Source organism: Mya arenaria, chromosome 4 (assembly GCF_026914265.1).
Source record: "Mya arenaria isolate MELC-2E11 chromosome 4, ASM2691426v1".
Lineage (NCBI taxonomy): Eukaryota > Metazoa > Mollusca > Bivalvia > Myida > Myidae > Mya > Mya arenaria.
Window position 1 is genome coordinate 58008238 of NC_069125.1, and position 27453 is coordinate 58035690.

Genomic DNA, 27453 nt, shown 5'->3' on the forward strand with positions numbered 1-27453 from the left:
ATTGACTAACTTCCGGATGCCGACCGATCGACCGTAGCTCCAATTGTACGGTTTTAATGACTTGTTTTGAGTTAAGCTATGGTAATTTAAACGGGATATGGATAAGAACACCTAAGTAACACAAATTTCTGTTCAGTTGTGTGAAAAATACATTTTTTTAGTTATTATTATTTCAAAATACTTTGATCTTTTCAAGTTTTTGTTTACTTATTCCACACGTATGTTCTGTGTCCCTATCTATGTCGTCTCAGTCATGCATGACTTTTATGCGATGGGCAGGTTGAGAGTTAACTTATGGCTACTGGCTAAGGTCACAAATCTGATCACTTGGGACATTTATTACAATTATCTTGGAGGTTTTTTGTTGTAATAAGTTAAAATTTCGTATGAAACATCTTTGGTTAATGTGACAACATCTGTCAAAGTACAGATTTATAATCTTATTAATGTTATGTCGAAAATAGTTCATTTCATAGACAGTATCAGTTAATCACCCGTCAATTTATGCTTAGCAGGGCAGAACTACTGAACTCTTAAAAAGCGAAAATACATGGTCATACTAATGTTAGGCCATTAGATCATAAAAATTATTTGTTTCGGGTAAAAAAAAACTGGTCCTCCCTCTATAAACACAATTTTGCTTAAACATAAATTGTCATTATATCTTATCAGAGAATAAAAATCTATAATCAGGGTTCTCAAAATGAACTGGCCCCCGGCCTATTTGACCGGTTTAAACCAGAAATCGGCCGGTTAGAATTGTTCTAGAAACCATAAGGTCACATTCTTTTCTGACATATTTAATACTGATTATCTAGTCTTACTTCGGCGTATGTAAGAGTCTTCAGGTTCGAAATCGTATTGGTAAGAATTCTCCGTAATTCGCGCATGCGCAAGCACGGTTTCATGTTAGAAGAAAACATTGCCGATGTCAAAAAAAAGTACATAGATGACTTATTTTCATCCACTAACAGCCACCCGTTAGTATGAATACTGTATTTCACCTTAGAGTACGGACACCTTTAAATAATTAAAAAAAAATTTGCTGTCCGCATTCATAGAAAATTACCATTTTATCTACATGTATTTTAAACCTGCCTTTTTTCTTCATGTTTGCATTTTACCACTTGTATTGTCCGTAGTTACCAATGGTCATAAACTTATTTATTACGCCTATAAGTGTAAATCCTTCATCAAGTTAATTAAAATCCCACTAAACACCATTTTATACATGCATTGAAATGAATAAACACATTCTATCGGCTTCAGATCAAACAGTCACACTGTGTGACGTCACATAACTCACAGTTATTCCCACGAGGATCTCGTGGAGAGCATGGACATTGCTATGCGGATTAATGTGTCTGAGTGGTGTTTGGAATGTAACTTAAGTATTTCATTTCAAAATTTAATTCATCACATTAATTAGTAACCTATATCATTGAATGTGTTGACTTTTATTGATATTTCAATAAGTATAACTGTACGATCATTGCTTCTTATAGTCTATATTACCGTATTATATCATGCATAGGACGCACTTTTTTACCCCCAATTCTCGTCTTAAAAAGTGCCTGCGTCCTTTCTATGCTATTAAAATTGCATCTGTTTTTTCCAAGTCCATTTCGGGTCGAAAATATTGGGTCGAAAATATTGGACCGGGGAAGAACGCGGTAATAGTAAGTATCTGTACTGCGTCACCGAAGAGAACAACTGACATAGGTAAAATCACGCAAGTTAACACACGCAGAAATATATTGAATGTTTACTTTAAAATGATTTATTGAGAAATAAATTGAAAAAAAATACGAGTGTTTACTTTTTTATAAAAGGGACGCTACTCACAAAAACTCGATGTGAGTCAGCATTTTAACTGGATTGAGTTATAACGGCAACGGAAGATCGGGAAAGGAGGTTAATATCAATTAATCGTTGTTCATGATTTTAATGTTTCGATATTTTACAAAACATTTTGTTGTATGTTACTGTTTTAAAAAAATAATAAAGGAATGTGCATAACGCAAAGTAGCATTATTGTCAATATCAAATCTTTTCAAATGTGCGAAGGTGTGAAAAACACCCGCTGTCTGTCATTAGAAAAATGGTTGTTTGTTCGCACTTTACCTGACGTGCCTTCCGCTGGCAAGACTAATTACCGACACGCATTAATTATGCCTACATGCTTTAATCCGCGCAGCGACAAGCCTTATCAAAACAATCCTCAGTTTTGACAATACAGTTTTGTTGCGATTGCAACGGTTGCAACGGTTGACTGTCATTCAGAAGGCATGTGGGACTATTGCAAGGTTGCAACGGTTGACTCTCAGTCGGGACTATTACGGCATTTGTATAAGTCTTATAATATGCGTGAATGTTCTCAAAATGTCAAGACATATATCTTTGTTATGTACGCTAAATTACCAAAATACGAAGATAATTATCGAAATACACAAGACAGTTATCGAAATATGCCTAATATACAATTTTTTGTTTGTTTTTTACTTCAATATATGTTATACATACTTTACCAACCTCAATTTTTCGGCTCCGATTTTAACATTTTCCCGCTGCGTCCTATCTTATATATTAAGGGGTTTTACCCGTTTTCTCAACTATTTTTTTGCCTGCGTCCTATCTATGCTAGCGTCCTTTACATGATATAATACGGTATAAAGTGTGGTACAAGTTTCAAAGTTTATTGGCAGATCGTTTTACAAAAATGTCATGTCTTTGTTTTCCTAATCCCTTGATTGCCCTTGTTGTTTCTTTAATCCTCCAATAAATATTTCACACTTTCTCTTTCTACAGGCAATAAATCGTTTAGGATGGGTCGTAACTAATTAACTTGTCACAGTGGTGTATATGGTTTAATAGGTAATCTAGCCAGGCATTGTAAAGATAAAAATCAATAATCTTCGTCTGTGAAACTTGGTAACTGTGAAAGTTATGATTGATGTCCTTTGGGTGTTTGAAAATTAGGTAGGTACACAAAATAAATTATTTTTGAAAATAATTATGGGTGTCCGAACTCTAAGGTGAATTACGGTAATTAAATACCATTGAGTAATCATCCATTTATTAAAAACCTGTTGCATAAGATAGCGTGATATTTCTCGTTTTAGTTTATACATTTGATCGATTCTTATTTTGATTTGTTTGCTAGAAACTTCAGGAAAAGAAAATGGTTAATGAAAATATCGGTCTGAAATGTGTTCTTTTTTCTATTTTTAATCCAAAACGGCTTAGTCAGTGACGATACAGACACTGACTTGTCAAGGTCTTTCTCTGAATGTATGCTATGTATGACATTTCTGTATATTGTATGTGAACTTATGTACAAAACAGTGTTTTTATCGAAATTTTGCATTGTTGTTTACTTCAAAACTCCTAGAAAAACAGTATCCTAAATGGCTCAGAATGCAGGAAATTGCATTCTTGTTTTAAAAAAAGTCTGGGGGGGGGCATGACCCCAGACCCCCCTAGAAAGCCTGTTACAAATTAAATTTGGCCTGTTCAGCTCAAACATTTTGAGAACCCTGTATAACAACAGCAATATATTAGTGCCTTTCCAAGAAATAGTGCCATTTGCCAAAAAATGATCTAAGTGTATTTGAAAAAAATCCCTACCTACCCTGCCTAATAATGTCTGGGGATGTTACCCTAAACAAAAATATATATTTTTAGGCCTTAGCTCTCTTGTTTAGGACTTTTTAGAGCCAGATCAGGGTAATATTTAGCTTTAAAAGGTCAAATCACAAATTTTAACAACTTCTTGTAGCATTACCTTTGTCTTCACAAATTAAACAAAAACACATGCATATGTCACTTTATTATAACTAATTCTTTAGGAAGGGAAGATGGATTCTTCCATTGACAGCAGTGCTGACATGAACTTCTCTGATATTGATGACTGTTTGGACCTGACTGACACCACCCTTGAATGTGACCGCAGTGTCGTGCAGACCAATAATGATGCCACTGGTTCAGGTAAACTGTAACACTTTTATGTGTTTTCTTCTTTAACTATTGAGAGTGTGATGTGCTATTCGGCTAATTTTTTCTCTCTTAACATTTTGGTTAATTTCTAAGCCAAGATGCAGTGATATGAATAACAGTTTGTGTTTGAATTTTAAAACCTCTTCGTAACTTTCTATAATTTAAATTTGCTTGAGATTTATTATTACTATACATTAATACATTAAAAAGATCCGTTTTGATGAGAAAAACAACTGGAAAAAAACCATACATAAATGCAGTCCAAAGTGAAAATTTTCAGTTGTTTTGTTGTTCCATTACAGGTTTTGTTAATGTAGTTTTTTTTTGACATTTCAATAACTACAGCTCACGATCTTGTATTTATAAATTATTACAGACGATGAAGTAATTGGGGTGCAGATGAAGCAGGAAACAAGTACTGGTAAAAGAGACGATGGTCCCAGTTGCGTGTCTGGTACTGTTGTTGATATCAGTGCTGATGGTAATTATCATTTTATTTTTATTATGCCCCCGAAGGTGGGCATATTAAAATCGCATCGTCCGTCCGTCCGTCCGTCCGTCCGTGCGTCCGTCCGGCTCTGTAACTTTCCCTTGTATGGACAGATTTTAAGATAACTTGCCACATGTGTTCCACGTACCAAGACGACGTGTGGCGTGCAAGACTCGTGTCCCTACCTCAAAGGTCAAGGTCACACTTAGTGTTTATTCACAATGGAGTGCTGCATATAAGGACATAGAGTATAGGTTGTCGTGTCCGGGCTGTAACTTTCTCTTGTATGGACAGATTTTAAAATAACTTGCCACATGTGTTCCACATACCAAGACGACGTGTCGCGTGCAAGACCCGTGTCCCTACCTCAAAGGTCAAGGTCACACTTAGTGTTTATTCACAATGGAGTGCTGCATATAAGGACATAGAGTACAGGTTGTTGTGTCCGGGCTGTAACTTTCCCTTGTATGGACAACTTTTAAAATAACTTGCCACATGTGTTCCACATACCAAGACGACGTGTCGCGTGCAAGACCCATGTCCCTACCTCAAAGGTCAAGGTCACACTTAGTGTTTATTCACAATGGAGTGCTGCATATAAGGACATAGAGTATAGGTTGTCGTGTCCGGGCTGTAACTTTCTCTTGTATGGACAGATTTTAAAATAACTTGCCACATGTGTTCCACATACCAAGACGACGTGTCGCGTGCAAGACCCGTGTCCCTACCTCAAAGGTCAAGGTCACACTTAGTGTTTATTTACAATGGAGTGCTGCATATAAGGACATAGAGTATAGGTTGTCGTGTCAGGGCTGTAACTTTCCCTTGTATGGACAGATTTTAAAATAACTTGCCAAATGTGTTCCACATACCAAGACGACGTGTCGCGTGCAAAACCCGTGTCCCTACCTCAAAGGTCAAGGTCACACTTAGAGTTTATTTACAATGGAGTGCTGCATATACATCATAGAGTATAGGTTGTCGTGTCCGGGCTGTAACTTTCCCTTGTATGGACAGATTTTAAAATAACTTGCCACATGTGTTCCACATACCAAGACGACGTGTCGCCTGCAAGACCCGTGTCCCTACCTCAAAGGTCAAGGTCACACTTAGTGTTTATTCACAATGGAGTGCTGCATATAAGGACATAGAGTATAGGTTGTCGTGTCCGGGCTGTATCTTTCTCTTGTATGGACAGATTTCAAAATAACTTGCCACATGTGTTCCACATACCAAGACGACGTGTCGTGTGCAAGACCCGTGTCCCTACCTCAAAGGTCAAGGTCACACATAGTGTTTATTCACAATGGAGTGCTGCATATAAGGACATAGAGTATAGGTTGTCGTGTCCGGCCTGTAACTTTCCCTTGTATGGACAGATTTTAAAAAAACTTGACACATGTGTTCCACATACCAAGACGACGTGTCGCGTGCAAGACCCGTGTCCCTACCTCAAAGGTCAAGGTCACACTTAGTGTTTATTCACAATGGAGTGCTGCATATAAGGACATAGAGTATAGGTTGTCGTGTCAGGGCTGTTACTTTCCCTTGTATGGACAGATTTTAAAATCACTTGCTACATATGTTCCACATACGAAGACAAGGTGTCGTGTGCAAGACCCATGTCCCTACCTCTAAGGTGAAAGATACACTAAGTGTTTATTCACAAGGGTATTCTGAATATAAGGACATAACAGTGTAGGTTGTAAAGTATGGGTGGTATTTTTTTATGTTCAGAGGCAATTTAAAATAACTTGCCATATGTATTTGACACGTAAAGGCAAGATAAACTTTTCATGTACTGACCTTGTTCGTAGGTCAATGTCACATTCGGGGGCATTCGTCACATACTGTGACAGCTCTTGTTTTTTATCTTAATACCGGAAAACATATTTTTAAAAACAATATCACATGTTGATAAAGAGACAAGATGGCGGCTAGTTTTTTAATGTATGGAGCAGTTTCATACCAAGGAGGTATATTCAACAGTGCTGTACATCTGGTAAAATTTTTATCATAGGTATGAAATCATATCAAGAGTTCTTGGGAAGGTCTTTAGTTACTTTGCTGGCTTTGTTGATCTATAAATTGATTGGAAACAATAGATTGCTTTAGTTTTTTTGTTCATCAAATGCAATCTCATGTCTTCACATTATGTATATGCAATGTTTTTTCACTATTTGTCCCGTAACTTCAAATTATTGAGTGGTAGGAGGTATCAACAATTCCCATAAATCTGAGCACAAAAGTTGTGTTATTTTTCTTCAAATTGATTTGACTGACACAGGTAACAAGTAAATTGGACAAAATTGTAGTATTGGTATCTGACCTGGTTAAATGTTCGATCACACCAGCACGTTGGAATGTTAATAACTTTGCCAGAGAAATTAACTCCTATTCCTTGGTGCTGATACATACTGAGGTCATGGCTCCAGTCTCCCCACTTTGCTATAGTGCCGAAACTCTGCAAACATCACATGATCAAATTTTTCCCAGATTTTTGAACTTAGCACAGTTGCTTTCCCAATCAAATAAGCACCAGCAGTAAAATTTGCAAGAATAATTGAAGAAAATAGAAAAATCACTGCAGTAATCATGTAAAATTAATCCATATAAGAGCATAAGAAGGTAGAGATTGGTCATTGGTAAAAAACAATTTATTTTGTTAATTTTCATAAAGAAAAAGCTAGGTAGCATTGTATGTTCGTCAGGGGTTTTTTTAAGTGAAAAAAGAAATGTTATTGTGATAGACTTGGTGCCATTGTTGGCAGTGTGAACATTATGCAAACATTTCTTCAACACAAACCTCAGCCATAACTCAAAAACCAGTCAAGACATTCAAACAAATTTGGTATACATGCTCTACAACACTCATATTTTAAATGTAATATTGATTTTGAAACTTTTTTAGATGAGAAGAACAACATGCTGCATGATATTAGGAACTTTGAAGTTGATAATGATATGGTAGGTGGAAAAGTCAAATTTGATTGTCATTTCAAAATTCATATTATTTTGATTTAGAAAGAAAGTAAGCATTTTGATTTTGCTAATTATTACTAACCTTGATAGTTTCTTCAAACTTTGTTAATAAAACTTAAGTAAAGAAGTTCAGTAAAATATGTCACAATATTTTCAAAAGTTTCATTTTTATTTTCAGCTTGATCCTGATGTTATTGTTATTAGGGATGAACCCCCGGATGATGCTGCAGCAGAGAACTCAGTTGAACTGTTGGAAGATTATGAGGAAGAGGCGGATGAAGAGGTAATATTGTCAAGCTGTTCTTTTGAAACTCCTTTTATGAATTTGGCTGCTAAAGCCAATAAATGTAAATGTATTTTCATTGTTTGGATGTCATCGATTTACCTTAACAGTTGACATCGACATAGTCTTGATGAAAGTGTTGGCCGTGTCAGTGTCAATGTTGTTTATTTTTTCATGAATTGTTGATCATGAAAAGTATTGAACATTGTAGTATGGAACTATGTATGACTAGAATAAGTCATTTCTACCCATTGACCTAACAGGGGTTTGAAATACTTTGCTTATTGACCTATATTTTAACCTTTTGCTTCTTCAATAAACTGACTTAAAGTTTGCTCCTCAAAATATTCCTGCTTGCTTCTTGAAATGTTCCTATACAGAGTTGGTCCTAAAATATGCCTGTATAAAGATTGCTCTTTCAAAATGCCTGTATAAAAGTCCTCCACATATGCCTGTATTAAGTTTGCATCTCAAAATATACCTGTATAAGTTTGCTCCCTTTAAATATGATTGTATTATTTTTTCCCTTTTAAATATGCCTGTATGCTCCTCCAAATATGCCTACAGAAAGTTTGCTCACCCAAATATCCCTACACAAAGTTTGCTCCTCCAAATATCCCTACACAAAGTTTGCTCACCAAAATATCCCTACGCATAGTTTGGTCATCTAAATATCCCTACACAAAGTTTGCTCATCTAAATATCCCTACACAAAGTTTGCTCCTCCAAATATCCCTACTCAGTTTTCTCCTCCAAATATGCTTATCCAAATATGCATACATAGATTTTGCCCCTCCAAATATATACATACACAATTTTTTTCTCTTCCAAATATGCCTACACAAAGTTTTCTCCTCCAAATATGCCCACACAAAGTTTGCTCCTACAAATATGCCTACACTAAGTTTGCTCCTTCAAATATGCATACACAAAGTTTTCTCCCCCAAATATGCCTATACAAAGTTTGCTCCTCCACATATGCATACACAAAGTTTTCCCCTTAAAATATGTATACACAGAGTTTGCTCCTCCAAATGTTCCTGCACAAAGTTTGCTCCTCCAAATATCCAAACATAGAGTTTGCCCCTCCAAAAATGCCTACACAAAATTTGCTCCTCAAAATATGCCTACACAAAGTTTGCTCCTTCACATATGCATACACAAAGTTTGCTCTTCCAAAAATCCCTGCATATAGTTAACTCCTCCAAATATGCCTTCACAAAGTTTGCTCCTCCCAATATGCCTACACAAAGTTTTCTCCTCCAAATATGCCTACACAAAGTTTGCTCCTCCAAATATGCATACACAGAGTTTGCCCCTCCAAAAATCCCTGCACAAAGTTAACTCCTCCAAATATGCCTTCTCAAAGTTTGCTCCTCCAAATATGCCTTCACAATGTTTGCTCCTCCAAATATGCATACACAGAGTTCGTCCCTCCAAATATGCATACACAAAGTTTTCTTCTCCAAATATGCTTAAATCCAAATATGCATACACAGAGTTTGCCCCTCCAAATATGCATACTTAAAGTTTTCTCCTCCAAATATGCCTGCACAAAGTTTGCTCCTCCAAATAATTTAATATGCCTACACAAAAATTGCTCCTCAAAATATGCCTACACAAAAATTGCTCTTTCAAATATACCAACACAAAGTTTGCTCCTCCAAATATACATACACAGAGTTCTTCCCTCCAAATATGCATACACAAAGTGTTCTCCTCCAAATATGCTGAAATCCAAATATGCATACACAGAGTTCTTCCCTCCAAATATGCATACACAAAGTTTTCTCCTCCAAATATGCTGAAATCCAAATATGCATACACAGAGTTTGCCCCTCCAAATATGCATACACAAAGTTTTCTCCTCCAAATATACTTAAATCCAAATATGCATACACAGAGTTTGCTCTTCCAAATATCCATACACAAAGTTTTCTCCTCCAAATATGCCTACACAAAGTTTTCTCCTCAAAATATACCAACACAAACTTTGCTCCTCCAAATATCCATACACACAGTTTGCTCCTCCAAATATACTTAAATCCAAATATGCATACACAGAGTTTGCTCTTCCAAATATCCATACACAAAGTTTTCTCCTCCAAATATGCCTACACAAAGTTTTCTCCTCAAAATATACCAACACAAAGTTTGCTCCTACAAATATCCATACACAAAGTTTGCTCCTCCAAATAACCATACACAAAGTTTGCTCCTTCAAATATCCATTCACAAAGTTTGCTCCTCCAAATATCCATACACAAAAATTGCTCCTTCAAATATCCATACACAAAGTTTGCTCCTCAAATATCCATACACAAACTTTTCTCCTCCAAATATGCCTACACAAAGTTTGCTCCTCAAAATATACCAACACAAAGTTTGCTCCTACAAATATCCATACACAAAGTTTGCTCCTCCAAATAACCATACACAAAGTTTGCTCCTTCAAATATCCATACACAAAGTTTGCTCCTTCAAATATCCATACACAAAGTTTTCTCCTCCAAATATGCCTACACAAAGTTTGCTCCTCAAAATATACCAACACAAAGTTTGCTCCTCAGAATATCCATACACAAAGTTTGCTCCTCCAAATATCCATACACAAAGTTTGCTCCTCCAAATATGCCTACACAAAGTTTGCTCCTCCAAATATCCATACACAAAGTTTGCTCCTCCAAATATCCATACACAAAGTTTGCTCCTCCAAATATCCATACTCAAAGTTTGCTCCTTCAAATATCCATATGCATAGTTTGCTCCTTCAAACGTGCCAAGACAAAGTTTGCTCCTCCAAATATGCCTACACAAAGTTTGCTCCTTCAAATATGCCTACAAAATGTTTGCTCTTCCAAATATGCCTACACAAAGTTTGCTCCTTCAAATATGCCTACAAAATGTTTGCTCTTCCAAATATGCCTACACAAAGTTTGCTCGTCCACATATGCATACAAAAAGATTTCTCCTCCAAATATGCCTACAAAAAGTTTGCTCCTCCAAATATCCATACACAAAGTTTGCTTCTTCAAATATGCCTACAAAATGTTTGCTCTTCCAAATATGCCTACACAAAGTTTGCTCCTCCAAAAGTATCTTCAATGCCATGTTTAGTGCATGGGATTTTGGCTTGAAAAAAAATATACCTGAGGAGTTGACTGAAAAGCACATGGTTAGGAAATAATTTTAACATATGAACAAATGTGATTTTACTCTCTACCATTTTAGGTGGGCCTGACTTTGTTATCTGGCCGCAGTAAAAAAGGCAAGGCCCTAATGCGAGGGAAGACAAAGGTCAAGGCAACAGATAAGGTAGGTAACCATTGATGTTTCACTGTGATGGATATTTTGTGATGTTGCAATAATTTCATACAAATATTAATAATATAACTGAATGATGAAAAAGTGAGAGTATGAAAAATTGCAGCTCACATTGAGGCATCCAGGTCATCATGCAGGTGGTTTCCGCTCAATAACTTTCGTAAGCTTTGGTGGATTATGATGAAACTTGGCGTGTTGGTAGCTTATAATATAAAGAAGTGAATGCTTTTGGTGTTCATGGCATCAAGGTTGCTATTACTGGGTACTAAGAAATGGTTTCTATTCAATAAGTTTTGTTTGCATTGATGTGAAGTGATTAAACTTGATGTGAAGGTTGCTAGTAATGTGAAGACATACCATGTGACTGTCATTGGAGTCAGAAGGGTCAATCAGTCAAGGTCTATTAAATTTAGAAAAATAGATTTTTCCCAAATGATAATGTTAGCATTGATTGGCAGTCGTAAAACTTGGTGTGTTGGTAACTTATGTAAAGATGTAGCCATATGTTGTCTCTTGGGTTGGTGGGGTAAAGGTCACTGTTAGTAAAAATAAAAGAATTGTTTTCCTACAATAACTTGCATTATGAATAACAAATATTGATGATTTTTTTGTATTTAAAGGAAACTAATGTTTAGTCAAATGTATGGAATGCTTTTGGGATCAGTAGGATCAGAGTCACTGTTTATGAAATAGCAAATGATTTCTGCTTCATTACTTAAAGCAACTGTGCACCAGATGATCAGTTTGCAAGAAAAAAAGAAAATTGTTGAAAACTGTCATAAATTTAGTATTTATGTGTACAATGCATTAAAACTTACTAACTGAAGTACCACATAGTTTACATTATGTATAAGTTTAGCAGTTATTTCATATTTTTCCATTAAAAAAGATTACTGGGTATGTCTACCTAGTAGAATTCATTCCTTATGCGTGATTGGCTGGTCGGTGTTATCACGTGATATTACTGAGTTAGGTGTATAGCTTAATGTCACCCGGTTAGAGTAAGCCGTAGTAGCTCAGTGGATACGACGCTAGACTGCAATTTTGGCGACTAGGGTTCGAACCAGGTCTCCGACACAATTTTTTTTTTTACATTTTGTTACTTTTTTTTTACAATTATGATATAAAAGCGTAACACATTCTATTAAATAATTGTCCTGAGATTCGTTAGAGAAAAAAACTTTTTTTTTGGTGCCAATCCGGTGTACAGTCCCTTTAAGTTATAATATATGAAGAGTGTTAAACTGAGACTTATAATTGTGTTTTTTTGTCAGTAGGATGAAGCTCAAGGTAACTATTGCAAAAACATAAACAAAAATTATAATGCAATAAATTATAGCAAAGAAATTGTCGTTTTATAGAAAATAAAAATGAAGTTGTACTTTGGAATTGCAGATGTGGTCAATGTCATTGATGATAATAATATAAAGCATGAGAGTGGTCTTGTGGTGTTACACATTAGTGAGTTAGTTTGTGAAATCAGAACAAATATGCAGACTTGAACATTTGACTTCTTTGTAAATTTGAGTACATGAAATATATTCTTTAGAAAATGCATGATTTTATTTTGACTTTTACAGAAAGGTTAGAATACTGTGTATTTTTGTTCTTTTTCAGCAAAGTGGCTGTATATCAACTCTTGAGCAACCCCATGTCGTGCGAGGGAAGGCCCCTGAATTGCTAAAAAGTGAAGATATTTTATTCATTTTGAGCTTGACTAGTAGAATAAGGAGATCTAAACTACTCACCCGGCATCTGTGTCGGCATCCCACATAGATTATGTTGTTGTTTTTTTTAAATCAACATCTCAGCAAATATTGAGTTGAAACTTATATGAAGTATATGTGTTCCTAACTCTGCAACATAAATAATGAAGTTAAATACCTGTATTATGTATATATATAAAGGAAAAAAGAGTCTTTATTACTTGACTCAGAAATATTGATTAAGGTTTTGCATTAACACACACAGGTTGATATCTCAGCAACTACTTGATGAATTGCATTGAGACCATCCAACCTACTTAAATAACCAAGTTAGATAACTCTATTTTGCATTCAAGGCAAATTATGGCCCTTTATTATTCAACTTAGAACTTCTGGTTAAGGTTTTGCGTATACATGTAACCACATTTAAGTCATTATCTCAATAAATGCACCATGTATTGCATTTAAACTCTTTGAAAAGGCTCCTACCAATCTTCTTAATTTATCAAGTATGATAACTTTCTTGCGTATAATTTAAATTTTGCTCCTTTACTATTTGACATAGAAATTCTGGTTAAGGTTTTGCATGTAAGCACATTTAAGTTAATAACACTGCAACTACTTCATGTATTGCATGGAAATTTTATAAAATCAGATTTGATAACTCGAGCAAGCTGTCTCTGTGACAGCTCTTGTTTGTCATAAACTTGTCTATCTTAATTTATATTTTATCTGAGGTTTGTCAAAAATTTGGTATTGCCATTGAAATTGGTAGCATGTTCACTCGGGAAATACAAAAAGTATAGCAAGTCCATTAACTTTTGCCAATATATTAAAGAGGTATGCTACCTGATTGATTGAGATAAACATGCACATGGTCACATGGTCTATATGAACAATGTATCATTACATTTTTATGCCCCCCTTCGAAGAAGAGGGGTATATTGCTTTGCACAGGCATGTCGGTCGGTCGGTCGGTCGGTCCGTCGGTAGACCAAAGCTTGTCCGAGTGATAACTCAACAATTCCTGGACGTATGGTCACCAAACTTGACATGAAGGTTGGGCCTGACCAGTAGATGACCCCTATTGATTTAAGGGCTCATCGGGTCAAAGGTCAAGGTCACAGTGACCTGTAATGGTAAATCATTTTAAAGCTTGTCCGAGTGATAACTCAACAATGCCTAGACCTATGGTCATCAAACTTGATTTGGAAGTTGGGCCTGACCAGTAAATGACCCCTATTGTTTTTGGGGGTCATTGGGCCAAAGGTCAAGGTCACATTGACCCTGAATGGTAAAAGGTTGTCCGTGTAATAACTGGACAATGCCTGCACCCATGGCCCTCATACTTGACATGGAGGTTGGGCCTGACCAGTACATGACCCCTATGGCTTTGGGGGTCATTGGGCCAAAGGTTAAGGTCACAGTGATCTTGAATGGTAAAAGGTTGTTCTAGTGATAACTCGACAAAGCCTGCACCCATGGCCCTCATACTTGACATGGAGGTTGGGCCTGACCAGTAGATGACCCCTATTGTTTTTGGGTGTCATCGGGCCAAAGGTCAAGGTCACAGTGATCTTGAATGGTAAAAGGTTGTCCGAATGATAACTCAACAATGCCTGCACCCATGGCCCTCAAAACTTGACTTGGAAGTTGAGCCTGACCAGTACATGACCCCTATTGATTTAAGGGGTCAAAGGTCAAGGTCACAGTGACCTTGAAAGTAAACCCGACAATTCCTGGACCTATGGTCATCAAAATTGACATGAAGGGTGGGCCTGACCAGTATATGACCCCTCTTGACTTTGGGTGTCATCGGGCCAAGGTCAAGGTCACAGTAACACTTAACGCAAAAAAATCAACAATTTTTCTCCCAGTGATATCTCAACAATGCCTGAACCTATGATCATTAAACTTGACATGGAAGTTGGGCCTGACCAGAAGATGACCCTTTTTGATTTTAGGAGTCATCGAGTCAAAGGTCAAGTTTACAGTGACCTTGAATGCGAAAATGTTTCGAGTGATAACTTGACAATGCCTGCACTCATGGCTCTCAAACTTGACTTGATGTTGCGTCTGATCTGTACATGACTCCTTATGATTTTAGTGGTCATCGGGTCAAAGGTCAAGGTCATAGTGACCTTGAACGAAAAAATCTTGTCTGTGTGATAACTTGTCAATGCCTGCATCCATGGCCCTCAAACTTGACATTTAGATTTTTTGTGACAAGCTGATGACTCCTTAAAGGTCATGGTCCTAACACACTCTTTCCTCACACTTTGAATGGTCATAATCTTAAAACTGTCTCAACGGCATCCAATGTCAGTGACAAACCAGCTGTCATTTCGGTCCATGCATATTTCATTCAATTGTCCATATAATCCTGACAACATGGCGCTCAGGGGGGCATAATGTTTGACAAACATCTCTTGTTTACTATGTTTCAGAAGTAATCCCTCCACCAGAGATGGAGTGTGGTGGTTGCTCAATGATGATTAATCACTTCCGACTTGTGGAGTGCTGTGAGGGGCATCTGGTCTGCAATGATTGTGTAAAGAGGACTACCAAGGATGTTCTCATGGGGAAAATGCAAGGTTCCGTCAGCTGCCCCAAACCTGACTGCTCTAGCTCTGTGCCTATGAGTAAGACCCAAATTTAATGTAAAGCATACATAAATTTTAGACAAAGTTTTTGATACAATCATTGAATAATTGTCAAGAAGCTTTTGCCTCAAACTCATCATCTTTATTGTTTGGTATAATTTGTGTAATATTAACATTCATTAGTGTTACCAATGGACTTCAAAAGAAATTAATCTTGATGATAATTATGAAAAAGCTAAAAAAAAAATTGATTTAGATAAAAAAAAATATAAAAAAAATTGGCTAACACATAAATCAAATGAGCTTGTTCGACTTGAGATCTTTGGAGAAATTGGGGCTGACCAAGGAAACAGACTTGAGAATGGTTCTTATCAGTTTATAATGCATTGCTTGCAGTATAAATTAACAACAACTGTTTTTTATGTGCGCAGGTGAGCTGCGGAAGGTTCATGAGAGCCTCATTATAGAACTGCTGGAGGACAAATGGCAGAAGGACACCTTGGATGCACTGGAAAAAATGTCTGATGTTATCAAGTATGTGTAAATTTATATGAAAGCATTTGAATATGGGGGGAAAAAAATCTTTATCAACCAGAAGTTGATACTTGTTCTGTTAACTAGACTGTTTCTGTCAGTTGGTTCAATGACTATTATATTTTTAACGTAAAATGTTTCAAACCCAGAAGCTAAAAGGGGGCTTCGTTCACCGTAACTCTACCCCATCAAGGCATAGCCCAGGACGCACATGGAGTTCAGGGATGATTTCTTTCATCCATTTTCATACTGGATGTATACATAGAGATTTGTTATGTTGGTTTATATTTCAGGTGTCCTGGGTGTGGCTTGTCCCAGGTGCTCGATGTTGAGGTGAAACAGTACAAATGTGCTGGCTGCTCAAAGGTATGCTCATTATGTATTGGAAGTGTCATTAGGTACAAAGCAATATTCACATGTGTAGCAATTTTCACATGTGTAGATTTTTGGACACTTACAGTTGTGTTGTTCTGATTATTTATTTATATCATAAATTGATCGAAAAGGGTCGAATATGCGATTTATTTATATCATAAATTGATCGAAAAGGGTCAAATATGCGACTATCGATAGTGAAAGTGTCTTAATTGATTGTTATATTTATTTGTGTTAGCTGTCCTCTCTCATCATTATTAATAAATGCTAGGTGAACGAAAATGAAAAAATACAGAATAATCTAAAAATACATGAGAATTTTGAAGTTATAGGAAAATAAAGCAAAAAGGAAAATTTTAAAGTGTTTGTACAAGCCTGAAAATATTTTAATATTAACAATCATTATCCCTTATTTTATCTCGGATATTTGACAGTAAAATTTTATCCCTTTCCTGTCACTACTTAAAGGTTTTATCCCAATGATAACTTTTTATAATGTTTACATACATTAAGAATAAGATACACCCCTTTTACCCCTTCAATAGACAATTTTTATGCAACATGAGATAATTTTATTATTACCACAATTAATCATTTAATCAAATGGGTATATGCCCCTTGGAAAAGTTGAAGCACCTATTGTTATAGTGCAAAAGCATTCATAACATACATGGTCTTGAACTGTTTGCAGTCTTACTGTCGGCACTGTAACAGGGAGTGGGGAGACCGGAGCCATGACCTATGTATCAGCACCAAGAAATGGGAGTCTAGTTTCTCTGGCAAGGTTATCAACATTCCGGCGTACTGGTGTGATCCGCCACTTAACCAGGTCAGATACCAATACTTGTCTTGATTAAACAATTATGTCCCATTTATTTGTGATCCAACTGTGTGTCACATGCTGGTCTACATGTGTCCAGGTCAGTAATCAATAGTCCATACTTGTTTGAGATGGTTGTTTGATGACTTAAAGATAAATTTCTAGTTTGTCCGTCAAGGTCATCAATATTTTGGTATTCTGGTGTGGCCCACCACTTAATAATTGTAACAGCTCATTTGTTGATTGCTTATTTCTACTAAAACATCGACTTTGGACTGAAAAAGCAGTGAACGCAACCAGTATTTTTAGTAAGAATTGATGTCGTTATGGAATTTATTATGTAATGTGGCAAGTGCACGTATGTAGCAAGCTTGCTCATGTGGAAACATACCGTAAAATTGCATTTTGGGTATCTGGGATTAAGGTCAAGATTGCTGTAACTAAAATTTGTATCGTTTTGAAGTTTAGAACCTTATGTGGTATACCTAAGGATTGCATTTGAGGTATTGGGGTCAAGGTCACTGTTATTTCAAATAGAAAAAATGCCTTCCCTTAACAATTTTAAGTTAGGAGTGACATATAGTGGTGAAATTTAAGTTGGAGACATAACATGGGATTCCATTCGGGGTATGTAGGGTCTAGATCATAGTCACAGGTGTTTCTGCTCAATAACATTAGTCAGGAATGACTTAAAGTGAGGAACCTTGACATGTAGTAAGTACCTGTGGAAACCTATCAAGGGGTTGCATTTGGGGTTGGTGGATTCAAGGTCAAGGACAGGTTTGTGCTCAATGACTTAAGTTAAGAATGAAATATGATGAAACAGTTTAGTGTTTAGTAAGCTGATTCACAGATGTACCATAGGTGTTTATTGGGAGAGTTGAGGTCAAAATTGCATGCTGAAAATGGAAAATTGGTTGTTGGAGCTTATAGCAATTGATGCTTATTATACTGTATAAAAGTTCACAACTTTTGTATTTGTGAACATTTCTGAAAGCTTACCATTAAAACCTGGCTACATGAAGCATTTTTAACCAGGTTTTCAACGAAAACCGGGTTATTAGAATGAGGTTGTTGTTGGGCGGGCGGGCGGGCGGGGCGGCGTCAAACATTGGTTTCTGTTCAATAACTTTAGTACGCATTGATAGATATTGATGAAACTTGGTGTGTAGGTAGCTTATGGGAAGAGCTAGCTTGGGATTGATTTTGAGTGGGGAGGGGCTATGGTCAAGGTCACTATTACTAAAAATAGAAAAATGGTTTCTGCCCAATAACTTTAGTTAGCATTGACCGATATTGATGAAACTTGGTGCGTAAGTTGCTTTTGTGAAGAGCTAGCTTGGGATTGCTTTTGAGTGGGGAGGGGCTAAGGTCAAGGTCACTATTACTTAAAATAGAAAAATGGTCAAGGTCACTGTTACTTAAAATAGAAAAATGGTTTCTGCCCAATAACTTTAGTTAGCATTGACAGATATTGATGAAACTTGGTTTGTAGGTAGCTTATGTGAAGAGCTAGCTTGGGATTGCTTTTGAGTGGGGTGGGGCTAAGGTCAAGGTCACCTGTTACTAAAAATAGAAAAATGGTTCCTGCCCAATAACTTTTAGTTAGCATTGACCGATATTGATGAAACTTGGTGCGTAAGTTGCTTATGTGAAGAGCTAGCTTGGGATTGCTTTTGAGTGGGGAGGGGCTATGGTCAAGGTCACTATTACTTAAAATAGAAAAATGGTTTCTGCCCAATAACTTTAGTTAGCATTGACCGATATTGATGAAACTTGGTGTTTAGGTAGCTTATGTACAGAGCTAGCTTGGGATTGCTTTTGAGGGGGGTGGGGCTAAGGTCAAGGTCGCCTGTTACTAAAAATAGAAAAATGGTTTCTGCCCAATAACTTTAGTTAGGATTGATAGATATTGACGAAAGTTGGTGTGTAGGTAGCTTATGTGAAGAGCTAGCTTGGAATTGCTTTTGAGTGGGGAGGGGCTAAGGTCAAGGTCACTATTACTAAAAATAGAAAAATGGTTTCCGCCCAATAACTTTAGTTAGGATTGACAGATATTGATGAAACTTGGTGTGTAGGTAGCATGTGAAGAGCTAGCTTGGGATTGCTTTTGAGTGGGGAGGGGCTACGGTCAATGTCACTGTTACTTGAAATAGAAAAATGTTTTTTGACAAATAACTTTTGATAGCATTGATAGATATTGATTTAACTTGGTGTGTGAGTAGCTTATGTAAAGAGTTAGCTTGGGATTGCTTTTGAGGGGGGCGTCTCTTTTTGATAAAAGTAAAGATAAAGTCATACAACAAATTAATTGGCTATAATTTCTGATTGCCCATAACAAAAACCTGGTTTTGTCGCATTGCGGCGCTTCTAGTTTTATTTATCTTTTGATTAACTCACCTACAAGATTATTTTTTTTCCGCAAACTGACATGTGTATTTATTTTCATTTCAGAGTTATAGTTTGATAGTGTTGCCTGTTGAAGCTGTAGAATTTACGAGCATAAGTCAGCTGATGTACAAGAATATGCATTGTAATGTGGTCCGTATTTACCGTGTGCAGAACCACAAAATGTGGGAGAAATATTCAGTGTAAGTTAGCTAATTTTTGTTGCACATTGTTAATGTCATGATTAAATACTTGAAATATTTTTAAGTACAGTCTACAGGTACACACCTCTAATCCAAGAGGTTTGGCGTTGTGAACCATAATGTTATTCCATGTTTCCAACAGTGTCTCCAAATGGATACCACTACTGACTACAGATTCAAAAAAAATTGTTACAGTTTATGAAGATTAAAGTTATCTTCATAATGAAGGTGAATTTAATTAGTACATAGCAAGAGGAGAATGAAAATTAAATTCTCATGCAGATTTTTTTCTTAATGAATTCTTGTGTTCTGACAGGCGTAGGCATAAATAGGAAGGGTGTGCTCAGACAGACAGGCAGGCAGGAATCGGAAAGAAGTGTTTGACAAGGGCAGGCATACATGTGAAGATGGTGGAATGACAGGGATGGGAAGGGAATGTTTAGATAGGGGCAGGCAAGAATGGGGAGGCAGTATTTGGAAAGGAGGTGTTTTGACAGGGGCAGGCAGAAATGGGATGGAGAAATTTGGACAGGGGCAGGCAGAAATGGGAAGGGGGTGATTGAACAGGGGCAGGCAGAAATGGGAAGGGGTTGTTTGGACAGGGCCAGGCAGCATAAGGAAGAGATTTTTGACAGAGGGCTAGTAGGAATGGAAACATGGTTCTCAGTCAGAGGCAGGGGAAAAAGGGAAGGGGGTCTTCAGAAAGGGACAGACATACATGGGTTGAAGAATTTGGACAGTGGCAGGTATAATTGGGAAGGGGATGTTCGGGCAGGGGCAGGCAGAAATAGGAAGGGGATGTTCGGACAGGGTCAGTCAGGAATGGGAAGAGGGTGTTAAGATGGGGGGGGGATATGGGAAAGGGGTGTTTCAACAGAAATGGGAAGGAAGTATTCAGACAGGGGCAGGAATAGATGGCAAGGAGCTGTTCAGATAGGGACAAATTAAAATTGTTGGGAAGGGTGTGTTCGTATGGGGATCAACCAGGAATGGGAATCTGAAAATTTAGTTTTTAGCTGGCTTAACTATAATGTGTGAAAATATAAAACTCTTTTCAGAACAAGGAGTCACATGATTGAGGATCTGGGAGAGAGAACAACCAATGAGACCCGACTTTACCACGGTACAGACATTCAAACCATAGGGGCTATATGTGAGGAGGGATTTGACCTACGAATGTCTGGCAAGAACGCCTGTTTGTTTGGGGATGGTATGTATGGTCATGGATTGTAAAATCTGTCTTCCCTTGCCTGTATAAAGAAAAAAGAAAGCAAAGTTGTTTTAAATGACATGAAATGCTTTTTCTTTACCTTTTGTTGCTAAAAATGATACATCCATATTTAGAGATTTATTGACGGGCTTGAGCTAAAACTTCGAGTGATCTGATGTCTGGAAAGACCCAAGTTTCCATTTAAGTCTGTTATGAAATTACTTACATGACAATAATTATATTTTGCAATGTTTGAAGTTGTCATACTGATTGTTTATTGCTTTGTGGAAATTGCTTATATGTTCAAAGGCTGTCGTATACTTCATGTGAAAATGTAAAAGAAAAAACAATGAAAAGTGAATAAAATCTGATATTCTGAGTTCTTGTACAATGCAACACTTAAAATCAAATTTGAGCATTTATTTCTGTTTTTCTTTCAAATTTCAGGCGTATACTTTGCAAACTCTGCAGCCTTTTCTCACAAGTATGCTGCTATGGGAAGGTCCCGTAGTAAAAGTCAAGCGATAGGATCAGCAGCAGGTATAGCAATGTTGCAAGCCATGTTTGGAGGATATACTGGTGCCAGTGGCGGAAGCTTTGGACCGCCACCTACCAGCTCACAGTCAGCTTCACATACAGGTTTGTTTTAAAACCATTTACCGAATGTAAATGCATTTGGCCAACATTGTCCATTAAAACCTGTAAACACATTTGCAGAATGTATTGACTACTGGATGTAAAGAAGTTTCAACCCAATTCAAATAGGTGGTTTTAATATTTCAATTATCCAAAATGTTTATAAAATAAAGTTGAGCATAATAAATTTCAGTTGGAAGTCTAGCCGAATAAAATTACAAAGTGTGTGACTTAAGTAGCACGAGGCGGAGAATTCCCATAAGTCATTGATTCCTATATCATCAAATAGATTATGTCATATTCTAGAATTAAAATTAATTAAAGATTATTATTATTTAAGATAAAATTGTGATTATAAACAATAGAAATAAAATGCTACAAGAAATATAACTGATAAATTCGTACGGAAGTTTCATATGGGGTCACATTTTAACAGGGGTCAATATTTAATGATACACCTGGTGTAAAATTGGTCAGTAAATTAAATTTTAGAAATTTGCAAGCATCTGGATGACAAAAGTGGGGGTCCTAAATGTAAAATGGGGTCATAAATGTAAAACAGACACCCAGGACTCAATTACATTGCTGGATGACACGGGATATCCTGCCATAATTCTGAGTATTATACACTGGAATATCAGTCTTCGGCTTTTTAATCCAGGAATTGGTCTAATTTATGACTAGAAAACATTTGCACCCAAGAACTTCCTACTTGGTATGCCAGTTGGTCATGACTAATAGATGACCTCTATTGATTTTGAGGCCAATAGGTCAAAAGGCCTTGGTTGCGATGACTTTGAGTTGAAAAATATTTCCGCTCAATAACTAAAGAAGGCTTGCACTAAGGAACTTCAAACTTGGTTTGTCAGTTGGTCATGACTAATAGATGACCTGTATTTATTTTGAGGCCAGTAGGTCAAAGGTCGAGGTTGTGGTGACTTTGAATTAAAAAAAAGGTTTCCACTCAATAACTAAAAAGGCTTGCACACAGGAACTTCATACGTGGTATGCCAGTTGGTCATGACTAATAGATGACCTGTATTTATTTTGAGGCCAGTAGGTCAATGTCACAGAGAAAATTGATTTGTTGGTCACCAGTCCATATGTCACACTTTGTTTCAGCTCAATAACTATAGAACGCTTAGAGGGCTCTCAACTAGCCATCATACTTAACAAATCAAGCTAGATGACTCTATTCTGCATATTATTCAAATAATGGGCTGAAATCTCTGGTTAAGGTTTTGCTTGTAATCCATGCACGTTTCACAAGAACTTTGCAATCCTTAAACTTAAATGTGGCGTGATAGTTGAACAGGTTGTCTCTGTGACAGCTCTTGTTTGTGTTTGCAATTCTCATCATGTGTTATTTTAACAGTGAACGTCATCTTGTGTTGAAAATTGTTAAAATAAATCATAAATATATCTATATCGAAAAATCAAGATGACAAAATTAGTGAAATTGCATCAGTGGGAGAAAGTGTGTTAATATCATATAATAAAACAACATTGCATTGTCAAAAGCTCAAATGAGACAATTACATCATTTTTTTAAGACTAAGCCCATAACTGAAATCCCTTAAGATCTGAACGTCCCACCACCACCCATATTGCCATAAGTGGACAATTATTACACAAAAGCAAATAATTTAAAGTAATATTTTGGGGAAAATAAAATTATTTGTAAAACACCAGTCTTATAAATCATCTAATAACTCAGATACACTCTTTTGATATGTGCTATAGCTGAACAATTTAATTGCAAAGGGAGAAAGGCACTTTGCAGTTTTTGTGACTAATAGGTTTTTTTACAATTATTAAAAACAAGGTAATTATGAACTTGACATGAATCTCATGATTCTGAGTCATGCATTAAATGTGATCTAAAAGACATTCTTTGCCAGTGTAAGCAATAGTGATGCTTTGACTTGATTCCTTGAATATGGGGGAAATGTACTTGAGAGGACTTGATTTTAGACTGATTTTCAATCTCTACTGACATGTTAATATTATATATTTGTAACTCTTCAAAACTGAAGGTTTAACTTTCCATTACAGGGTTCCAGTCTATAGCTCACACCAGTCCAGGCATCCATCTGTCTTCTACAGTTAAACCAGTTAACCCAGTGCCAACAACACAGATTACTTTCACTCAAGCCTACCCTTTAGGGATCCCATTTTCCACTACAGGCGCACACTCATTAAGTGCATTCAACCCTCAAGTGAGCCACCCCACTTCTGCAGTGACTCCTTCCTCTAAGGCAACAGGATTTGCTTTACAAATCACTACTGCAAGGTCAACATTGTCAAATCCTGCACCTATTTCTTCGTTTCCAAGAAATGCATCTTCAGCATCTTCAGTGCCTAATGTTAATCCATTTACTGCTGTACGTTCAGGCTCAATTTCTTCTACTGATGCCCCTGGGTTTTTAAGAAGTTCTGGAATTGACTCTGTATCTACAACCTCTGTAGCTTCTGCTTTAAATGCTTCCACATTTTTCTCAGGGAGATTAAGTGCTGTAACAAGCTCGGTTAAGAAACCAGGTGCATTATTCTCATCATCAAGCCTGTCCTCTTCAAGTTCTGCAGCCTCTTGTCGTGTGTGCTATTCATATGAAAAGGGCATATCATCTATAAGATGTCCATTTCACCAGCCTACAAACCCCAGTTCACCGACAAAGTCAGCCCAGTCTGGAAGCTCTTTCTCGCATCAACATAACCACCCAACCCTGTCACCAAAAATGGCTTCAAAATTTGGTCCTGGATCAACAAGGGATGCGTTCCAAGATTTAAGACATAAAAATATGGACAGGATTTTGAAGGACATGGCTAATGAGGCAGCCAGCTTATCTTCTGGATCAGTGGGCATTTCATCTGTAAGTTTGAAAGCTACAAGTGTGGATACAAAACCAACAATGTTAAGCGCTTCAGGGGCAGCTGGTTCCAATTCCACCTCAAAAACTAAGGAATCAAAGTGGAGGATAAAGGAAGGTATTGTGTATAAATGCAATAACGGCACATATTCTTTTCTCCCAAGTTTGGGGTTCGACTTCAAGCACATTGATTTAAATGTAAAATGCAGTTGCCACTTTGTGGCTAAATACGTTTGTGACAAACTGGCTGGTAGCATTGGCTGGAGCAGACTCAAACCTAGCAGCAGTTCACACCTGTACAAAAAACATCCAACTCCATCTGGAACAGGTGATTTACAGCCAAATTCAGCATTAACTATGAATGCAAGTTCTTCAGTTACAAGAACCACAACAACTGATGCCTCCAATTCTTCCAAAACCAAAACGGACTCACATTTAGGACACACACCAGTTCCAGATTATGCTTCTGTGCGCCAGATTGAAAATTCAAGTCATGGAGGTCAATTCATTTTAGAGGATGCTGTTGTGTTCAAGATGTTTAACGGTTCTTACAAATTTATTCCTGGCTTTAATTTTGACTTCCGGAAAAACAATATGAACAACAAATGTGATTGCCATGATTTGCCACTGTATGTGTGTGATAGATTAGTGGGTAGACCAGGTTGGAATAGGAATATGCTAAGTGCCAATTCTGCCATGTATTACAGAGAAGCAGACCAAACATCTCAACAGTCAGCAGCAGCATCTGGCATCTCTACCACATCGGATTCAACGAACACCAGGACATTGAGAGTTGATTTCAAGCCAGGATTTGTTGATAGGTATGTGGACGGATCTTTTAGGTTTACACCAAATATGGGATATGACTTCAGACATGTAAACTTGAATGTCAAGTGTGATTGTCACTCGCTGCCTTTGTATATCTGTGATGGACTGGTTGGTTTTCCGGGATGGAGTAAAAAGAACAGGAGTGGCAAAGCTGACAGTTATATGATAAAGCCTGGCACACCTGGGCATAGCAATTTCTTCGCTGGGACTTCATTAGAAGATATATTTAAACTTAATTTCCCATCGTTTCCTGCAGCATTTGCTGGTAGCAAAGTTGCTCCAGGGAAAACCGAGAAACAAAGCTCAGTCAGTAAGCGAAAGTCAGCGCCTGATTTAATGAATCCCAATACATATGCAACTTCATCAAGCTTGCCTACAAATTCCCAAGAAGTATTGGACTCCTCAAAGACCCGCCAGAAACTTCCAGTAGCCGCATCTTCTCAGTCCACGCCTGAAGTCACCTGCCTTTCTTCAAGAAAACGATCTTCATCAGCATCAAATGTGAACTTGACTCGGTCATCAGGCACAGAGATACTATCTTCTTCAATTGAGGAAGCTGCATCAATTCTTACCTCAGCTACAGATCCGAATGGTTTAAGAGCAACTGATGCGAAAAAGAGAAAAGTTCAGAGTCTCTGTAGCTGCCATCGAATACCTGTTTCAATGTGTAAACAAACAAAAAATCTTGCAATTAGACACCTTAATAGAATGCAAAAGCTGGCACAAAAACAAGCAAAATATAAATCCTCCGCTATAGATCCGAATTGTTTAAGTGCAACTGATGCGAAAAACAGAACAGTTCACAGTCTCTGTAGCTGCCATCGAATACCTGTGTCAATCTGTAAACAAAATAAAGTTATTGTAACTGGAGACAAGATTCAAAAGCTGGCACAAATACAAGTAAAACCAATGTCAAAAGTACATATGACAGGAGACCGAACCAAGGGAATGGACTACCAACATGGAAACAATACAGAGCAGGGTGCCATAGGAGTAGGTAGTGGTATTCAAAGCAATAACAGAACACATCTATCTCCCGCACAAAGCCATAACAAACCCGCAAGCCAAAATGCTCACACACCAACAGTGAAAATCTTGACTTCTATGTCCACCACCTTGCCCTCCTCAGCGACTTCTTCAAAGAAGACAAATGCCACCGATTCTAAGTATAATCTTCATAAATGTGAAAAAAAGTTTAAAGATGAACATGAAGCAATGGAGGTAGATTATTCTGAAGTCTCAGCAGCAGGAACCAGTACCCTGTTTAATGAAAAGGCTGCACATGATTCCGGTGACTATTTCATGTTTGTTGCGCGAGTTTTGATAGGTAGAACAAGCAAGGGGAAGCAAGGCTTGAGACGGCCGGAGAAGAATGGGCAAGGGGAGTTAACTCATACTGCTGTTAATGACATCAAACAGCCGAATATCTTTGTTGTTTTTGACAACACTCAGTGCTACCCGGAATATTTGATTCAATATTCAGCTAATGCTGATCGTAAGAAAACATCCAAGACCTAATGCAGTGGACATTTATGGAATGGGTATGAAATGAAGAAATTTCAATTAGCATGTACTCTAGGGCTTGTTATTTTCGATTGTTAAATCCTGTATAACCATACTGTGTTTTCCGTGAAATATATTATAATAATTATATATTGTTACAGACAGTTACTTCTTAAGAGTCATAGGTTCTTGGTTTGTTACGTTTTTATGTATGCGGGCATAAACAATATGGCCCTAAGTCGCTCCACTGCGTGAACGTTCAAAACCTTTGTTTTTTTATGAGAATGATTTAGTTTATTTATTTATGGCAGTGCAACTAGGGATTAAACTATGGTCAAGATTGAACACTGATATTTGTTTTAAAACTATACACATGATCAAAATTTCATTGCTGTATCATCAAAAAATAGAAAATGCCACAGCCAAGCATAACACTATTATTTGATCTTTAAACTAGACACATTTGCTAAATTCATTGCTGAAATTCAAAAATAAAAAGTAGCTCATAAGGTCCAAATTAATGTCATCCAAGCACAACATTGATATTTGTTTTTAAAACTGTACATAAGGTCCAAATTACATTGCTATAACTTCAACGATAAGAAAATAGGTCAAAAGGGGTGGGGCCAGCTTTGACCTCAGGGGAATAATTTGAACAAACTTGGTAGTGGGCCGTCATTTGACGTAATAAAGGAAACTGGT

At 37.0% G+C, this 27453-nt stretch overlaps 1 protein-coding gene across 3 annotated transcripts; it reads left to right on the plus strand.

Moving 5' to 3' along the window:
• Positions 1-26901, plus strand: LOC128231942 (uncharacterized). 3 transcript variants are annotated; one of them, XM_052945208.1, is made up of 15 exons: positions 1-45; positions 3849-3987; positions 4373-4477; positions 7398-7453; positions 7647-7751; positions 10983-11066; positions 12693-12762; positions 15229-15423; positions 15816-15918; positions 16212-16284; positions 16985-17122; positions 19568-19704; positions 20763-20914; positions 21362-21553; positions 23606-26901. In XM_052945208.1, exons 2-15 carry the CDS (start codon positions 3858-3860, stop codon positions 26764-26766), a joined length of 4701 nt encoding a protein of 1566 aa, XP_052801168.1. In that variant the 5' UTR covers positions 1-45; positions 3849-3857; the 3' UTR covers positions 26767-26901. The 3 variants fall into 3 exon arrangements, with proteins under 3 accessions (XP_052801168.1, XP_052801169.1, XP_052801167.1); XM_052945209.1 differs by having other exon boundaries at positions 20-115; XM_052945207.1 differs by having other exon boundaries at positions 39-81.
• The last annotated feature ends 552 nt before the right edge of the window (positions 26902-27453 follow it).

Excerpts from the sequence above, each read along its gene's own strand:
- LOC128231942 (XM_052945207.1), top strand. Across the intron at positions 4,478-7,397 it reads TGTTGATATCAGTGCTGATG|ATGAGAAGAACAACATGCTG; the intron begins GTAATTATCATT and ends AAACTTTTTTAG. Across the intron at positions 12,763-15,228 it reads GGCCCCTGAATTGCTAAAAA|AAGTAATCCCTCCACCAGAG; the intron begins GTGAAGATATTT and ends ACTATGTTTCAG.